Source organism: Aquarana catesbeiana, linkage group LG01 (assembly GCF_042186555.1).
Source record: "Aquarana catesbeiana isolate 2022-GZ linkage group LG01, ASM4218655v1, whole genome shotgun sequence".
Lineage (NCBI taxonomy): Eukaryota > Metazoa > Chordata > Amphibia > Anura > Ranidae > Aquarana > Aquarana catesbeiana.
In genome coordinates, this window is record NC_133324.1 from 368,884,133 (window position 1) to 368,902,356 (window position 18,224).

Genomic DNA, 18,224 nt, shown 5'->3' on the forward strand with positions numbered 1-18,224 from the left:
AGGGCACGCACATGCTCAAATGAAGCAGACAGAGAATACACATAAATGGAGTTAAAGGGTAAGTCCACTTTCATAAAAAATAAAAACTATAGCAAATAAGAAAAAAAATATATATAGCATAAACAATTGCTACGCAAGCCACATTTGTAGTTTGATGTTATTAAATATTACCTGCAGCACTGTAATTTTCTGTAACATTTAATGCAATAAGACAACCTGGAGGCATTCTGAACACTAATGGTGTACAGAACTTCCCCAAAAATTTTATTTCCTGCTTGTGTGATTGACTCACTGATTTTCCCAGAAGTCTGCACTAAGATACAAGTCAAAATGTAGTCAATTGCATTACTTGCAATAGAAATTTTCGGTTTGGTAAGATACTCTACAATGGTACATCTGATAACGAACCAATTTTTTCTAATCAGACTCAGTATCCAAAGGATATAGACGAACAAATATATTTTCAGACCAGAAAAAATGTAGAACTGCAACAGGGTTTGTTAAAATCCCTGAGATGTACATTGATCACCTAGATGGGAATGTTTTTTTCTCAACAAAAGTGGAGTTACTCTTTAAGTGCAGTGCAAAGGATAACTCTCCACAACACCTATGAAGTTCAGGGGTCCATAGCATACAACTGCCATAGTGTGCACCCCCCCAAAACGTTGTGGTTTTTAATGGAAGAAAATAAAATAATAATTGTTCTGGAACAAATATTATTATAAGTAGATCTGACTTTTCTGTGACTTTCATTGGCTGCATGCTTGTTGCCGGTTAATGATGCAGACATACGGAATCCATACACAGCCAAGTAACTGGCATTTTTAAATGAAAGCCACCAATGGCAGTCTTTATAATTTTCAATTGATTACCTCAACCCAGTATTTCGTATGCATGGACGAATGCAATGCTGTTTTAATCCCATGGCCCTGTCCCCCATCACTGACTTTATTTTACATCATAACTTGTCCTATTATATAACTGATCAACATTTTTTTAGGCACAGATGGTTTACTAATACACCACCAATGTTTATATCGAACTTTTGTTTACATTATCTTAAACCTGTTCTGAAAAAATAAATACATACTGTACAAGACGCCAGGGATGGGTCTTGGAAGGCAGATATGTTTCCCCATAATTTGGGATGTGGTGCCTTTAACCACTTCAATACTGAGTACTTTCACCCCTTTCCTGCCCAGGCCAATTTTAGGCTTTCAGCGCTGTTGCACTTTGAATGATAATTGCGCGGACACGCAATGCAGTAACCAAATGCAATTTTTATCATTTTTTTTTTAAGACAGATAAAGCTTTCGTTTGGTGGTACAGTTGTGTTTATAAGTTTACATACCCTGGCAGAATTTATGATTTCTTGGCCATTTTTCAGAGAATATGAATGATAACACAAAAACTTTTCTTTTACTCATGGTTAGTGTTTGGCTGAAGCAATTTATTATCAATCAACTGTGTTTACTCTTTTTAAATCATAATCACAACAGAAACTAGCCAAATGACCCTGATCAAAAGTTTGCATAACCCAGTTCCTAATACCATGTATTGCTCCCTTTAACATCAATGACAAATTGAAGTCTTTTGTGGTATTTGTGGATGAAGCTCTTTATCTTCTAAGATGGTAAAGCTGCCCATTCCTCTTGGCAAAAAGCCTCTAGTTCCTATACATTCTTGGGCTGTCTTGCATGAATTGCATGTTTGAGATCTCCCCAGAGTGGCTCAATGATATTGAGGTCAGGGGACTGAGATGGCCACTCCAGAACCTTCACTTTATTCTGCTGTAGCCAATGACAAGTTGACTTGGACTTGTGTTTTGGATCATTGTCATGTTGGAATGTCCAAGTACGTCCCATGAGCAGCTTCCTGGCTGATGAATGCAAATGTTCCTCCAGTATTTTTTGATAACATACTGCATTCATCTTGCCATTCATTTTGATCAAAATTCCTATGTCTTTGTAGCTCACACATCCCCAAAACATCAGTGATCCATCTCTGTTTTTCACAGTAGGAATGGTGTACCTTTCATCATAGGCCTTGTTGACGCCTCCCCAAATGTAGCGTTTATGGTTGTGGCCAAAAAGCTCAATTTTGGTCTCATCACCCCAAATGACTTTGTGCCAGAAGGTTTGAGGCTTGTCTCTGTGCTGTTTTAGGTATTGTAAGGGGGATACTTTGTGGCATTTGTGTAGTAATGGCTTTCTTCTGGCAACTCGACCATGCAGCCCATCTTTTTTCAAGTGCCTCCTTACTGTGCATCTTGAAACAGCCACACCACATGTTTTCAGAGAGTCCTGTATTTCACCTAAAGTTATTTGTGGGTTTCTTTGCATCCTGATCAATTTTCCTGGCAGTTGTGGCTGAAATTCTAGTTGGTCTACCTGACCGTGGTTTGGTTTCAACAGAACACCTAATTTTCCACTTCTTGATTAGAGTTTGAACATGGCTAATTGGCATTCTCAATGCCTTGGATATCTTTTTCTATCCTTTCCCGTTTTATACAGTTTAACTACCTTTCCCACAGATTCTTTGACAATTTTTTTGCTTTCCCCATGACTCAGAATCCAGAAACGTCAGTGCAGCACTGGATGAAAGATGCAAGGGTCTGTCAGGAGTCCAGAAACTCATTGACCTTTTATATACACACACTAATTACAACCAAACGGATCACAGGTGAGGATGGTTACCTTTAATAGCCATTCAAACCCTTTTGTGTCAACTTGTGTGCATGTTTTCAGGCCAAAATCACCAGGGAATGTAAACTTTTGATCAGGATCATTTGGGTAGTTTCTGTTGCCATTATGATTTAAAAAGAGTAAACACAGTTGACTGATAATAAATGGCTTCAGCTAAACACTAACCATGAGTGAAAGAAAAGTTTGTGTGTTATCATTCATATTCTGTGAAAAATGGCCATGAAATCATAAATTCTGCCAGGGTATGTAAACTTATGAGCACAACTGTATTTAATCATCACTGAGTTTTTCTACTTTTTTGCTAAACAAATTAAGGAAGATCGAAAATTGTGAAAAAAACTGTTTTTCTTAGTTTCTGTTATAAAAATTGTGTAGATAAGTAATTTTTTGCCTTCACTGATGTGCGCTGATGAGGCTGCACTGATGGGCACTGATGAGGTGGCACTGATGGGCATTAATATGTAGCACTGATGGGCACTGATAGGGTGGCACTGATATGCAGCACTGATGGGCAGCCTTTATGGGCACTGATATGTGGCAATGATGGGCACTCATAAACAGAACTGATAGGCACTGATAAGCAGAACTAAAAGGCAGCACTGATGGGCACTGATTGGCATCATTGGTGGGTGCAGGCATCGTTGATGGGACTGCACTGATAATCAATGCACAGATCAGTGCAGATCCCCCTGTCAGGAAAGCTGCTTATCGGCTCTCCCCTATTCACGCGCTACTCACTGTGATCAGTTGATCACATGGTAAAGAGGCTCTTTACCGCGATCGGAGATGTGGAGTGTCCGAGTGACACGCTGCACCACCGATTGGCGCACTGCATGCCCGAGCAGCTTGTTCTGCAGGACGTCATATGACATCAAGTCAGAAGAATGAAAACCCCGCCCGGCCTATAGCAAAATGAAGGTGTTAAGGGGGATGAGAAGAGACATTTTTGGGTACTCAGGGGTTCAAACCCATGCAGGGTGAGGGGTAGTCTAGTTGGAGGGGAGTGGACTGATTTACAGTTCTCTCAGGATTGGTAAGTCCTCATTTGAGACCCAGAATTTGGAGACTCTGGGAAAGGGCCTTTCACCCTAATTACAAGGACTTTAGTCCCTGAAAGGATTAACCCTCTGGCAGGGAAGGCCTGAAAAGAAGCAGGAAGGAGTTAGCACCTCTTAGTAAAGTAGAGTGGAGCAGTTCACAGCTGTGAGAAAGTGTGGACTGCCTGGCAACTGAGATATTTTTTGGGGAGTTCCTCTGGCCTTTGTGGTACCCTGAAGCAGATGGGAACCCTAAACCCTGGTGGGAGACAGGTATATTGGCAGTGAGACATTGTGTTTTATTCAAGATACCAAAATTATGGACTGTTTGTGTTTACTTTTGCTGAAAAAAGCTGGTTTGTTTGCTTAATTTTGAAAAACAATAAATACTGTTTACTTTTACAAGCAGCTGGCTGGGGATCCCATTCCGGTCTCCCCATATTAAAAAATATATATAAAATCCAGTAGATAAAAATAATATTGTAAAATGTGGATAGGGGATATTACTGCGCTAACTCAATTAGTGAAGAAAAATGAACAGCTGCTACATAAGAATGTGACAAGGATTCAATGCAAAAGATCAGTGAAAAATGTAGCGCTAAAAATATAAAACAATAAACATTGAACAATATATCAAGTATTGTGTGTAAATAATAAAAACTTTGTGATAAAAATCAATCTCAAATATAATGAATATAAAACAGAACAAGTATATAATGAGTAGAAACACAGGTGAGAAAGTCCCAAAGGTGAAACAATCCTATAGTAAACATATATAGAGTCCACCACGAAAAGTTGTTGCTCAGAAGTGGGGTACAAAGGCCTCAGCAGGCATGTAGAGCATCAGGGATAGTGTATCCACCACGAGATAAGGTGTATACACTCTTACCGGAAATAGTGGACTAGAATGTCATCTACAACGAGTCAATCAAGCGAGGATAGCCCAATCAGCAGATTTCCAAAACGATCCAGGGAATCCAAAGAGCTCTATAAACAAATCCAGGGAATCATGCAGGTAACCGTGAGGCTGGAACTCAGATGTTAAGCAGCCAGACTGGAAAGCCAAAAACTGATTACAAGATCGGCGGCTACCACTTTTGAGAGAAGTGAAGAATGTGAACTTTTTTGGATTGTTTCACCTTTGGGACTTTCTCACCTGTGTTTCTACTCATTATATACATGTTTTGTTTTATATTCATTATATTTGAGATTGATTTTTATCACAAAGTTTTTATTATTTACACACAATACTTGCTATATTGTTCAATGTTTATTGTTTTATACTAAAAATATTATTGTAACATAGCATGTAACAATGTGTATCCGTCATTCGCAAATTGTGTAAGAATCAGTTCTTTCACCAGGGGAATGCATTTTATATCAGTAGGCACCTGAGTATGGGGTAGAATTACTTACTTATTTTGCTCAGGAAAATGATTCAGCAGCATATGTAGAAAATCCTGCAAGACATAAAATAAAATATTACTTGCCATCTTGGTCTATAACAGGTTCAGTGAACTCAAAATACAAAGTTAGTACCGTGTGATCAAATTGACGGTGAAAGGGATTTCAGTATCACAGTTTTGCTCTTTTGTTTGGTTACGGGCAGACTCAGATTATTCCAGTTATAATTCATAAAACGCTTTTATTTCCTCCACTGGGACACCTGAACGAATGATGTAGTTTCACTTGTTGTGCTTATTCTGCCATTTTTTGTTGCAGTATATAGAGATATAAATTCATAAGGATAAAAAGAAGAGAGCGTTCTTGTAAATCTTGTAAAAAAAAAAAAAAACTGTATGTGATGGAGGCTGGATTACTTGGTTAGAATACTCAAAAATATTGCTTTATACAGTATCTCACAAAAGTGAGTACAGCCCTCACATTTTTGTAAATATTTTATTATATCTTTTCATGTGACAATACTGAAGAAATCACACTTTGCTACAATGTAAAGTAGTGAGTGTACAGCTTGTATAACAGTGTAAATTTGCTGTCCCCTCAAAATACCTCAACACACAGCCATTATTGTCTAAACCGCTGGCAACAAAAGTGAGTATGCCCCTAAGTGAAAATGTCCAAATTGGGCCCAATCAGCTATTTTCCCTCCCCGGTGTCATATGACCCATTAGTGTTACAGGGTTTCAGGTGTGAATGGGGAGCAGGTGTGTTAAATTTGGTTTTATCACTCTCGCTATCTCATACTGGTCACTGGAAGTTCAACATGGCACCTCATGGCAAACAACTCTCTGAAGATCTGAAAAAAAAAAGAATTGCTGCTCTACATAAAGATAGCCTAGGCTATAAGAAGATTGGCAAGATCCTGAAACTGAGCTGCAGCATGGTGGCCAAGACCGCACTGCGGTTTGACAGGAGAGGTTCCACTCAGAACAGACCTCGCCATGGTCGACCAAAGATGTTGAGTGCACGTGCTCAGCGCCATATCCAGAGGTTGTCTTTGGGAAATAGATGTATGAGTTCTGCCAGCATTGCTGCAGAGGTTGAAGGGGTGGGGGGGTCAGCCTGTCAGTGCTCAGACCATAAGCTGCACACTGCATCAAATTGGTCTGCATGGCTGTCATCCAAGAAGGAAGCCTCTTTTAAAGATGATGCACAAGAAAGCCCGCAAACAGTTTGCTGAAGACAAGCAGACTAAGGACATTGATTACTGAAACCATGTCCTGTAGTCTGATGAGACCAAGATAAACTTAATTGGTTCAGATGATGTCAAGTGTGTGTGGCCGCAACCAGGCGAGGAGTACAAAGACAAGTGTATCTTGCCTTTAGTCAAGCATGGTGGTGGGAGTGTCATGGTCTGGGACTGCATGAGTGCTGCCGGCACTGGGGAGCTACAGTTCATTAAGGGAACCATGAATGCCAACATGTACTGTGACATATTTAAGCAGAGCATGATCCTCTTTCTTCGGAGACTGGGCCGCAGGGCAGTATGCCAACATGATAACGACCCCAAACGCACCTCCAAGATGACTACTGCCTTGCTAAAGAAGGGTAAAGGTGATGGACTGGCCAAGCATGTGGCCAGACCTAAACCTTATTGAGCATCTGTGGGGCATCCTCAAACGGAAGGTGGGGGAGTGCAAGGTCTCTTAACATCCACCAGCTCCGCGATGTCATCATGGAGGAGTGGAAGAGGACTCCAGTGGCAACATGTGATGCTCTGGTGAGCTCCATGCCCAAGAGGGTTAAGGCAGTGCTGGAAAATAATGGTGGCCACACAAAATATTGACACTTTGAGCCCAATTTGGACATTTTCACTTAGGGGTGTACTCACTTTTGTTGCCAGCAGTTTAGACATTAATGGCTGTGTGTTGAGTTATTTTGAGGGGACAGCAAGTTTACACTGTTATACAAGCTGTACACTCACTACTTTACATTGTAGCAAAGTCATTTCTTCAGTGTTGTCTCATGAAAAGATATAATAAAATATTTACAGAAATGTGAGGGGTGTACTCATTTTTGTGAGATATAAAAGGGCAACTCCAACAAAAAATTATATTAAACGCGATTGGAACTGGTTACCCCTGAATAGACTGGTACCTACCCTTGTCATGTTTTGAACTCAGAAGTGTTATGTTTGAGAGGACTTTAGGAAATACACATGAGCCATGTGTCTACAGTCAAGTGTTACAAGCAAAAAAAAAAACCACACACAAAAAAAAAAAAACCATAGCAACAGTTAAAGATCATCTCTTGGCAAAACTATTTTTCATGTGAGTGTAGCTAATCTTTTACATTTTTATTTTGTCTCCTCACATTAACGATCTTTTGCTTCATTCTTCTAATCCTTACAGAAATGCAGTCCCTTATTTCCTGTCTAGGGGACCAAACACCCTTGCTTGCTCCATGTGCAGCAGGGTGACCGGTCCCCCCAGTCCCTCCTGTAGTTTTATGAGACAGCAGTGCAAGGGAAGTTCACACTCCCCTGTTACCGGCCACAGTACTGCCCTCTGTTCCCATGGGATTGCTGGGAACCTGGCCAGACAAGCTATGTTCTGGCTGAAAGACCAAGATACTGAAAATGTAGTTCTGCAGCACTTACACAAGGATGTGGTGCAGGAAACCCTCCTCCAGGCAACATAAACATAGAGCGTTTTTTCAGCCAGACTAATGATGTCACTGGCCATAAAAATGGAGATTGCTCTTTTTGAAGCAAGGTTGGTGATTCTACACAGACAGAGGAAGGATGGGAAGCAAGAAGGGATGGAGCCAGGAGACTCAATTGAATCCTAACACAGGAAATCTACTAACAAAACCATCAACAGCAGATTCACAATTTCACAAGAAATTTTTCAGAGCTTGCAGTTATGCAAACTCTGTGACATTTAATAAAATACATTTAAAAACACCAAAAAAACTAATTTTGAAGCCCTCTGTCCCCATGAGAGCAAATAAATATACATGCATAAACAAATGACGATTGTGCCTCACATTTTAGATGTACCGCACAAGCCAGAATGACAGCAATAATTCTAGTGCTGTTAAAGTGTAAGTAAACCCCTCTATCGTTTTCAGCCAAGGAAGCTGCCATCTTTGCCGCTGTTTAATCTACAACTGCCATGATGCTGCACATTTGATCAGTTTAGACACCAGCCATTGGATGGCTTGACAGTTTGGTTGAGAGCACAACCAATGGTAGTGTTACATTTCCGGTATGTGCCGGAAATGAAACTGTTTTATGGATGGGTTTAGTTCAGCTTTAAATATCACTGTTAACATTAATGTGATGAGCTGTAAAAGTTTATAAACGTTGCCTATAGACAGTTTTGGGTACCATCATTTTTCACTGTTTCACAGGTGCGTGTAATTTTAAGCCTTGACATATTTAGTAATTGTTTACTCAATGCAACCTAAACTTCTTTATTTTCTGTTTAAGTAATAGGATTTTGTACTCAAAGAAAAGGATTTTACAGGTAAGTATGATGAAAAAATCATATTTTCATACATCATGGGACACAAAGTCAGGCTAATATTCATTACCTACTGTGACGTACCAGAGCAATAGCCTTGAGGGGAGGGAGACACCCTGCCAAACAATAGCCATCAGAACTTATACAGCAGCCCGCAGTACACTGTGGCCGAAAGCCAAATCCTTGGCTGCTCGAACATCGACTTGATAAAATTTTGTGAACGTATGCACTGAAGACCAGTTGGCAGCTTTCCAAATCTGAGCCACAGATATCTAATGGCGAAAAGAACAGGAGGTTCCTACACCCCTGGTAGAATGAGCTCTCACCCTAAAGGGAGGGGCTTTAAGTTTCAGACCGTAGGCTTGAATGACCAATTGACGGACCCAATTGGCAATGGAAGCTGTGGAAGCTGCCTGCCCTATCTTGGGTCCTTTTGGTAAAACAAAAAGGAGTCTGATCCCCGGATCTCCGCAGATCTAGACAAATAAACCTTGACTACCCAGACAATGTCCAAAGAATGCAGTCATCTCTCTTCTGCCGAACGAGGCTGAGAGACAAAAGAAGGCAAAATAATGTCCTGATTTAAATGAAAGGCCAACACCACTTTAGGCAAAAAGGATGGAACAGGTCGTAACACGACCCTGTCGTGGTGAAGGATCAAGTACGGTTCCCTGCATGAAAGGGCTGCCAACTCCGACACCCATCTAGCCATGGTGATAGCCATCAGGAAGGCTAGCTTGTGTGACAACAAGTCTAATGGAATTTCCTTGATAGGGTCAAATGGTTGTTTCTATGACAAAGACAGCACCAAGTTCAAGTCCCAAGGACACATAGTTGGCCTCATGGGGGCAAGCAAACGGGTTGCCCCCTGCATAAAGGTTTGGATCAGTGAATGGGAGGCTAAAGGCCTTTGGAAGAATACTGATAGGACCGAAACTTGACCTCTGATTGTACTCAAAGCCAATTTGATTTCCACAGCTGACTGTAGAAAAGAGAGATTTCCACCAATCACGTATTTCTGAGGATGCCATTTTCTGGCTTCACACCAAGCAATATAAGTCTTCTAGACCTTATGAAAATTTTTCGTAGTGACAGCATTCACTAGGGTAGACACTGCTGATCTTGAGATGCCACGATCCTTTAACACCCTGGCTTCAATAGCCATGCCATAGAATTTAGAGACTGTGAATTGGGGTGGAATATAGGAGCTTGAGACAATAGAACGGGGCGACGTGGAAGCGTCCATGGCCCATCTATTGTCAGTCTCACAATCTCCGGTAACCAGGGCCAGGCTGGTGCAACCAGAATGACTGGAACCCCCTCTTTCCAAATCCTGTGCAACAAATGTGGAAGGAGGGAAATCATAGGGAAAGCATAAACCAGGGAGTACTGTTTCCATGGAACTATCAGAGCATCTGCTCCAATTGCCAGAGGATCCCTTGTTCGGGACACAAATTGCTGTAGCTTGTTGTTGAATCTGGATGCCAATAGGTCCTCTTGCCATCCCCAATGTTGGCAAATTTCCTGGAACACCACTGGGTGTAGGGTCCATTCCCCCGGGCAGATCTGCTGGCGGCTGAGATAATCTGCCTTCCAAGTCTCTACTCCCGGGATATGGACTGCCGATATAATTCGCACAAGTCCCTCTGCCAAGGCTAGTATGTGGTTCACCTCCTTCAGAGCTGAACAACTTCTGGTACTGCCTTGGTGGTTTATATAGGCCACTGCAGTGGCATTGTCGGACTGAACCCTGATAGGGCAGTCCTGAAGCTCCACCGTCCAGGACCATAGGGCCAGATGTACTGCCCATAATTCCAGGACGTTGATGGGCAGGATCTGTTCTATTCCTGACCATTTTCCCTGAGCTGTGAGCCCTTCTAGGGTCGCTCCCCAGTCTGAGAGACTGTCATCTGTAGTCAGTACTCTCAAAGTTACCGGGAGAAACGATTTTCCCTTTTGCAGGTTCTGATCCTGCAACCACCAGTTTAGGCTCAAGCATGCCCGAGGAGATAAGCACATTGGATAATCCAGGGCTTTTCCTCTTCTGGTCCAGGCCAACAAGATGTCTTGTTGTAAAGGCCTACAATGGAACCGAGCATAGGGCACTGCCTTGAAGGAGGATACTATCCTCCCTAGAAGACTCATACAGAGCCGAATGGAGGGTTGTCTGGTGCCCCTTATCTGATGCACTTGAACCTTCAGGGCACAGATCCTTACGGGTGGCAAGAATATTCTTACTTGAACCGTATCTAGGATCAGACCTAAATATTTTAGACTTTGAGCTGGTTTCAAGACTGACTTTTCGGTATTTATAATCCAGCCTAAGCTTTTCAAATACTGCACTGTGCATATCATGCCACAGAGGAGCTCTGGAGTTATAGTTATGTTCTCTTAGTTTGATGCATTACCTTGGACTCACTAGCCCACCTGCTGCCAGCTGTGGACAATCTACAATCAAAGCAGCCCATAAATAGCAGCACTTTCTATCTCTCAGTGCCTGTTTGTTTGGACTAGCTTCCTGGGTGTTTTGACTGCTTTTTGACTCTGAATACCGTATTTGAACTTCTGAATTCCTGACTACTCTCTAGCCTGCTGATTTTGTACTTCACCGCCAGCTCATGTATGACCTTTGCCTGTCTGACCAATCCCTGGATTTTGATCGTGTATCTGTTGCCGTCCTGATCTGCCTAAGTTTTCACCTGAATCCTCAGCACACAAGCCGCTTCAGACACTACCTATTACAGGTACCTTACATTACAAACGGGCCACAATGGCAGTGGATCCTGCTGAGATTGTTAAGTCGATTTCACATCAGGAACAATTGATTGGAGTTCATGAACAGCATCTTTCTTCCCTGGATGCCAAGTTAGATGAACTTTGTACTATGCTTAAATCTTGTTTGCCTGGTCCTTCTGCAATGGTCCAACTTCCTGCTCCAATCCAACCCACCTCTTCTGTACCACCCAAGCTTCCCCTGCCTGAAAAATTTGGTGGCGATACTGAGGACTGCAGAGGCTTTTTAAATGTTTGCCGTTTGCATTTCCGCAACCTTGGGACTTTTAACAATTCGTCTGCCAAAGTGACTTTTGTAATTTCCTTGTTAAAGGGGAACGCCCTGGCCTGGGTCTCTCCTTACCTGGAACGCAATGATCCTGTGCTGCTAGACACTGACAAATTTCTGACTTCTCTCCAGACTGTATTTGGCAAGCCAGATAGAGCTTCTGCAGATGAGTACTCACTTTGGACATACAATAAGGTACCAGATCTCTGGCACAATATGCTATTGAGCTCCGTACCCTGGCTGCTGAGACTAATTGGGACTCTAGGGCATTACGTGCAGCCTTCCGAAAAGGTCTTACAGATCGCATCAAGGACGAATTAGTCTAGAAGGATTCTCCCCAGAAGACCTTGAAAAATTCAGAGCTGTGTGTTCGTCTGGATGTCCAGTATCATGAAAGGTGCCAAGAGACTTAGAACTCGCAAGTTTCCTAGGCCAGCTTACCGTTTGGCCCCTAACTTCCAAGCACCACCTCATCCAGAACCTGAAATCTCAGTTGAACCCCAGGCACCTGTGGAACCCATGGGAATAAGCCGTCTCCACCTGAGTCGGAGAAACAAAGGAGGCATGCATTGGGCCTATGCCTGTACTGTGGACTTAAAGAAAATTTGTTATCTGTCTGCCCTTCCCGTCCAGTAAAAGGCAGGGTCTAAACAGTGTTGGAGGAGCTGGGTTAGACCTTACAGGTATATCCTCCAAGACCAAGATTACAGCTCCTGCAATTATCCATTTACCCTCTAAACTTGTCTCCTGGGAGGCTTTTGTGGATTCTGGAGCTGCTGGCATATTCTTGGACTACACTTTTGCTAAAGAAAAAAAATCCCATTTGTTCCAAAGTCTAGACCCCTGAACATCACCACCCTGAATGGACAACCCTTGGGAGATGGTATTGTAAAATTTGAGACTACGACTATCAACCTTCAGATAGGTGTACTCCACAAAGAGGAAGTTGTCTTGTCTCTTATTAATTCCCCAGTTCTGCCCGTTATCCTTGGTTACCCATGGTTACAACAACATAACCCTTCTTTTGATTGGGAAAATGGAGAACTAACTTCTTGGGGGATCGTTCTGTCATCTAAACTGTTTGTCTCAACCCAAAAGACTTTCTGGTTGTCTGTTGGCTTCCGTGGTCATCCCACCCACCTTGCCTTCGTGAATACCAAGAGTTTTCAGATGTATTTTGCAAGCAAAAGGCAGAGGCTTTACCTCCACATCGTTCTTTTGATTACGCTATTAATTTGATTCCTGGAGCACCTCTTCCCAAAGGAAGGACCTATCCCCTGTCTTTTCCTGAACAAACATCCATGGAGGAATACGTGAAAGACAACTTGGAAAGAGGTTTTATCCGACCCTCTTCTTCTCCAGTAGGGGCAGGTTTTTTCTTTGTTGAAAAAAAAGATGGGGGTCTTCGACCTTGCATAGATTATCTAGGGTTAAATCAAATCAGTGTAAAAGACTCCTACCTTTTGCCTCTCATTCTTGAACTGTTTGATGTACTTAAGAGAGCCATTATCTTCTGTAAACTGGACCTATGAGGGGCTTATAATCTGATTCTAATTAAAGACGGGGATGAGTGGAAGACAGCATTCAACACTCGTAATGGACATTTTGAATATCTGGTTATGCCATTTGGGTTGTGTAACGCCCCTGCTGTCTTCCAACGTTTCATGAATGACATTTTTCACAATTTCAGCGACAGTTTTGTGATCATATACTTGGACGAAATTTTAATCTTTTCCAAGACTCATCTAGAGCACATCTCACATGTAAAGCAGGTATTATAACGACTGAGAGAAAACTATCTTTATGCAAAGATTGAGAAATGCAGTTTCCATCAAAGCCATATTCTTTTCCTTAGATACATTGTAAGTGCTGTTGGTTTCCAAATGGACCCTCAAAAACTTTCCGCTGTCTTGCAATGGCCCAACCAACCACTTTAAGAGGGCTCCAAAGCATTCTAGGGTTCGCAAATTACTACAAACGCTTCATCAAAGGTCTTGACTCCATCGCGGCCCCCCTTACTGCCATGACTAAGAAAGGTACAAATTGCAAGGTGTGGTCCTCAGAAGCAGAATCAGCTTTCCAGCAATTAAAAGACATGTTCAGCAAGGCTCCAATTCTTCAGCATCCAAATCCCTATCTCCAGTACATAGTGGAGGTTGATGCCTCCGAAGAAGGAGCAGGTGCCGTGCTGTCCCAGAGACTGCCTAAGTCCGGTAGAATCTATCCAGTAGCGTTTTTTTCTAGAAAGTTTTCTCCAGCGGAGATGAATTACGACAGTGGGAACTACTGGCCATCAAATTGGCATTGTCTGAATGGCAACATCTTCTGGAAGGGGCTCCCAAGCCTTTTTCTATCCTCACTGACCATAAAAACCTGCTGTATCTTCAGACTGCAGGACGTTTGAACTCAGGCTCGATGGGCTCTGTTTTTCTCCCTTTTTAATTTTGTTCTTTCTTATGTTCCTGGACATAAAAACAAGAAAGCCGATGCTCTTTCCAGACAGTTCGCTACCTCTGAAGAAGATCAACCTACCGAGCAGTATATAATCCCACCTCACAAATTTGTCGCACAGATCTCTACGGCTCTTTCCCAACAGTTGCAAGAAACCCAGAATCGTGTTCCCCAAGGCTTGAAGATACCACCAGGTCGCCTGTTCGTAGTCCCTAGCCTCAGAAAACCTGTACTCCTTTGGGCTCATGACGGTGTGTTATCCGGTCATCCTGGTGTCACCATCACACTTAAGACCTTGCAACGTGATGTCTGGTGGCCTCATATGAAAAGGGATGTTACTATGTGGCTGCCTGTACAAATAAAGTACGTCACACATGGCCTACTGGGCTGTTACAACCACTTCCGGCAGCTCGCCAGCCTTGGACCCATTTGACTATGGACTTCATTACAGACTTACCCAAGTCCGAGGGCATAACTGCTATATGGGTCATAGTGGATCGCTTTTCCAAAATGTCTCATTTTGTGCCGCTCCCGGGATTACCTACAGCAGAAGCACTGTCTACCCTCTTCCTTTGCTATATTGTGAGATATCATGGCACACCTACCAATGTCGTCTCAGACCGCGGATCCCAGTTTGTTTCATGATTCTGGAGAGCATTCTGCAAGAAACTGGGAGTAAAGCTCTCACTCTCTACCTCACATCACCCTCAAACAGATGGTCAAACCGAACGCATGAACCAGACCCTAGAAACCTATCTTCGACATTATGTCAATGCCTTACACTCCAACTGGTCTGAGTATTTGCCTTTGGCTGAGTTCGCCATTAATTCTCCTTGGCACAGTGCTCTTCATACCACACCATTCTACGCAGCCCTAGGCTATCGCCCTCAGACTTTTCTCCTACTTCAGCCTTCTTCTGGTGTACCAGCAGCAGATCTGTGGGTGAAAAATATTCTGCTACATTGGAAAAAGATTTGCTTATTACTATGGAAGTCAGCAGGCAAGTATGCGTTTTTCTCCAACAAACAAAGACGCCATATACCTCCATATGTGGTGGGGGGACAGAGTTTGGCTATCAACCAAATAAGTGAGACTGAAACAACCTTCTACCAAATTGGGCCCTCGATTCATCGGTCCCTACAGAATTATTACTCGAGTCAGGCCAGTCTCCTATTCCATGTTTCCCTCCTCAAAAAGGCGATTTTCAATCACTACTCCAGAACGCAACAGCTACCTCCTCCTGTTCTTGTTGATGGACAAAATTAGTTTAAAGTCTCTAAGATTCTTGAATCTAGGAGGCAGGGTCGTGGCCTACGGTATCTGGTTCATTGGAAGGGATATCCCATCACAGACCATTCCTGGGTCCCAGCCAAAGATTTGCATGCTCTTGCTCTTATTCGAGACTTCCATGCATCCTTTCCCACTAAACCCCGCTAGGCCCCTGGAGGGGTCCACTGGGGAGGGGGGCCTGTCATGTACCTGGGTGTATTTGAATCGGGATGTTCCTGGTCCCATAGCTGCAGTCTTACTTGTTGTGCCACAGAGGAGCTCTGGACTTATAGCTATGTTCTCTTAGTTTGATCCATTACCTTAGACTCACTAGCCCCACCTGCTGCCAGCTGTGGACAATCTACAATCAAAGCAGCCCATAAATAGCAGCACTTTCTATCTCTCAGTGCCCGTTTGTTTGGACTAGCTTCCTGGGTGTTTTGACTACTTCACCGTACTCTACCGTACTCTACCATATTTGAACTTCTGCCTGAATTCCTGACTACTCTCTAGCCTGCTGATTTTGTACTTCACCGCCAGCTCGTGTATGACCTTTGCGATTGTGTACCGCTTTGCCTGATCTGTTGCCATCCTGATCTGCCTGACTAAGTTTTCGCCTGAATCCTCAGCACACAAGCTCCACTTCGGACACTACCTATCACAGGTACCTTACACATGCTCTGTTCTAGAGCCTGTACTGAGTGATCTCAGAGTAGGAGGTCTCCAGATATCTGAGCACCAGGATCCCTTGGGCCCTTAAAAGACCCAGTACTGGTGCTAGGACCTTAGTGAACACCCGGGGAGCTGTAGCCAACCCGAAGGGTAGAGCCACAAACTGAAAATTACGTTCCTCTACTGCAAAACGTAGCAACCTCTGAGATGAGGCTGAAAGATAGGTATGTGTAAATCTTCATCTTTTATATCGATGGAGGCTAGAAAGTCTCCCCTCTGGAGTGAGGCTACTACTGAACGGACAGGCTTCAGCCGAAAGGACTGTATCAGTAGATACTTGTTCAGGAATCTTGGGTCCAAAATGGGCCTCGTGTCCCTGTTTGGTATCTGAACCGTTAACAGGTTTGAGTAAAACCCTGTGCCCCTTTCGGATACCGGAACCTCTACAATCACTCCTTGATGTACTAGATGATGTAGTGCCTGAAGCAATACTTTTTTTTGGAGGATCTGAGGGAACGCTAAATCTTAAAAACCTCTGAGGGGGAACCCCCAGCAACTCTAGCTTGTAACCGCGAGATATAATTAAGGTGACCCACCCATCTTGAATTATTGTTCTCCAAATGTCCGCAAAGTGCAGCAGCCTTCCCCCCACTCGATGGAATGGGGTGTCCCCTCAAAAGGAGGGCTTGGTGCTGGGTTTAGAAGAATCTTGGACCCAGGGCTTCTTCTAGCCCTGGCCCTGCGGCTTGCCCCTGGCACTAGCGCCCTATTGGCGGTGGAACAGCCCACACGCTGAGACATTGGAGGAAACAGTCCCTGAGGTTTTAAACGAGGGACGTCTGGTGCTTTTCTTCACAGGAAGCAGAGAACTCTTTTGGATATATTTGTCCAAATTATCACCAAATAAACAATCCCCATGAAAAGGGAAACCTGCCAACAACTTTTTACAAGGAAGCTCGGCTGACCAGTTCTTAAGCCATAAGAGTCTGCGCATATGTACAGACGAGAGAGCCAAACGAGAAACCTGCTGTATTGAATACTTTAAGGCGTCAATAGCAAAACACAGTGCTTGAGAAATATCTGTCTTACTTTCAGGCAGATCATCCTCCTAGTTAGGCCTATCAGGCCGTTTTACATAATCCTTTACGGACTGGCAGATACCAATTGCTGCAACAGCTGGCTGAATAGCTGAACTGGCCAAAGAAAGAGAAGCCTTTAAAAATGACTCCAACTTCTTGTCAACAGGGTCTTTCAAACCCTGTGCGTTATCTGCCGGACAAGTTAAGTTCTTGTTTAAGGAAGAGACTGCTGCATCTACTGCTGGCATGCTCCATTTTTTAATGAACCTTTCATCCATGGTATATAAAAGGGAAAAGCTCTTAGGAGGAACAAAAATCCTGTCAGGATGTTTCCAATCAGCATGCACCACCTGTTCCAACAGGGGGTGTAGAGGGAAAGCCTGTTCAGCCTAAAGAGGCCTCAGGGATCCCAAAGAGGACCAGGGGGGCTCAGTCACCTCTGCAAAAGGCAATATAAAGGCAGAACGAACCATTTCGGTCAGAGTCAGGATCAAAAGCCTCTGCGACTGAGAGGCAGTCATCAACTGGATATCTTCTTGTCCAGATTGCTCGGAGGCAGACTCATCTGCCGGACCCTCCACAGAGTCCTGAGCTTTAAGCTCTTCCCCATCCTCAACCCATTCCTGCTCCAGACTAGGAGGCTCCGGGGAGGGGGATCTGTCACGCTTTCTGCTACCCTGCGGGATGGAGGCAATCATGCTTGCAATCCTGTGCTCTAACCCGCCTAGGGCTGAGAACAGTTCATCCTTAATGATAAAGGGTGAAGCAGCAGCGTTGACTGTAGGCACAACACCAGATAGGCGCAGCAGCTCAGATTGCCTCTGATCTTTCAGGGAATACAACAGTAGGGATACGACTAGGTTCATCAGGAACTACTGACGACATTGGTGTGCCCTTCCCTGTAGTGTTAGTCCCGCTCCTCTTTTTTGAAGACATTTACTAGCCACAAAAAGAAAGTACTTGGGTGTAGTATTAAAACACCTCAGAAGGTAATAGGGCTCGCCAAGCCCCTATGAAATGAT

At 43.4% G+C, this 18,224-nt stretch overlaps 1 protein-coding gene across 2 annotated transcripts in view; it reads right to left on the bottom strand.

Moving 5' to 3' along the window:
• Positions 1-18,224, bottom strand: part of AOPEP (aminopeptidase O (putative)) — a 615,981-nt gene that overhangs the window by 255,445 nt on the left and 342,312 nt on the right. For both annotated transcript variants that reach the window (XM_073633214.1, XM_073633224.1), the window contains one exon: positions 5,159-5,202. In XM_073633214.1, the coding sequence (XP_073489315.1) occupies positions 5,159-5,202 (44 nt within the window). The remainder of the gene's footprint in view (positions 1-5,158; positions 5,203-18,224) is intronic.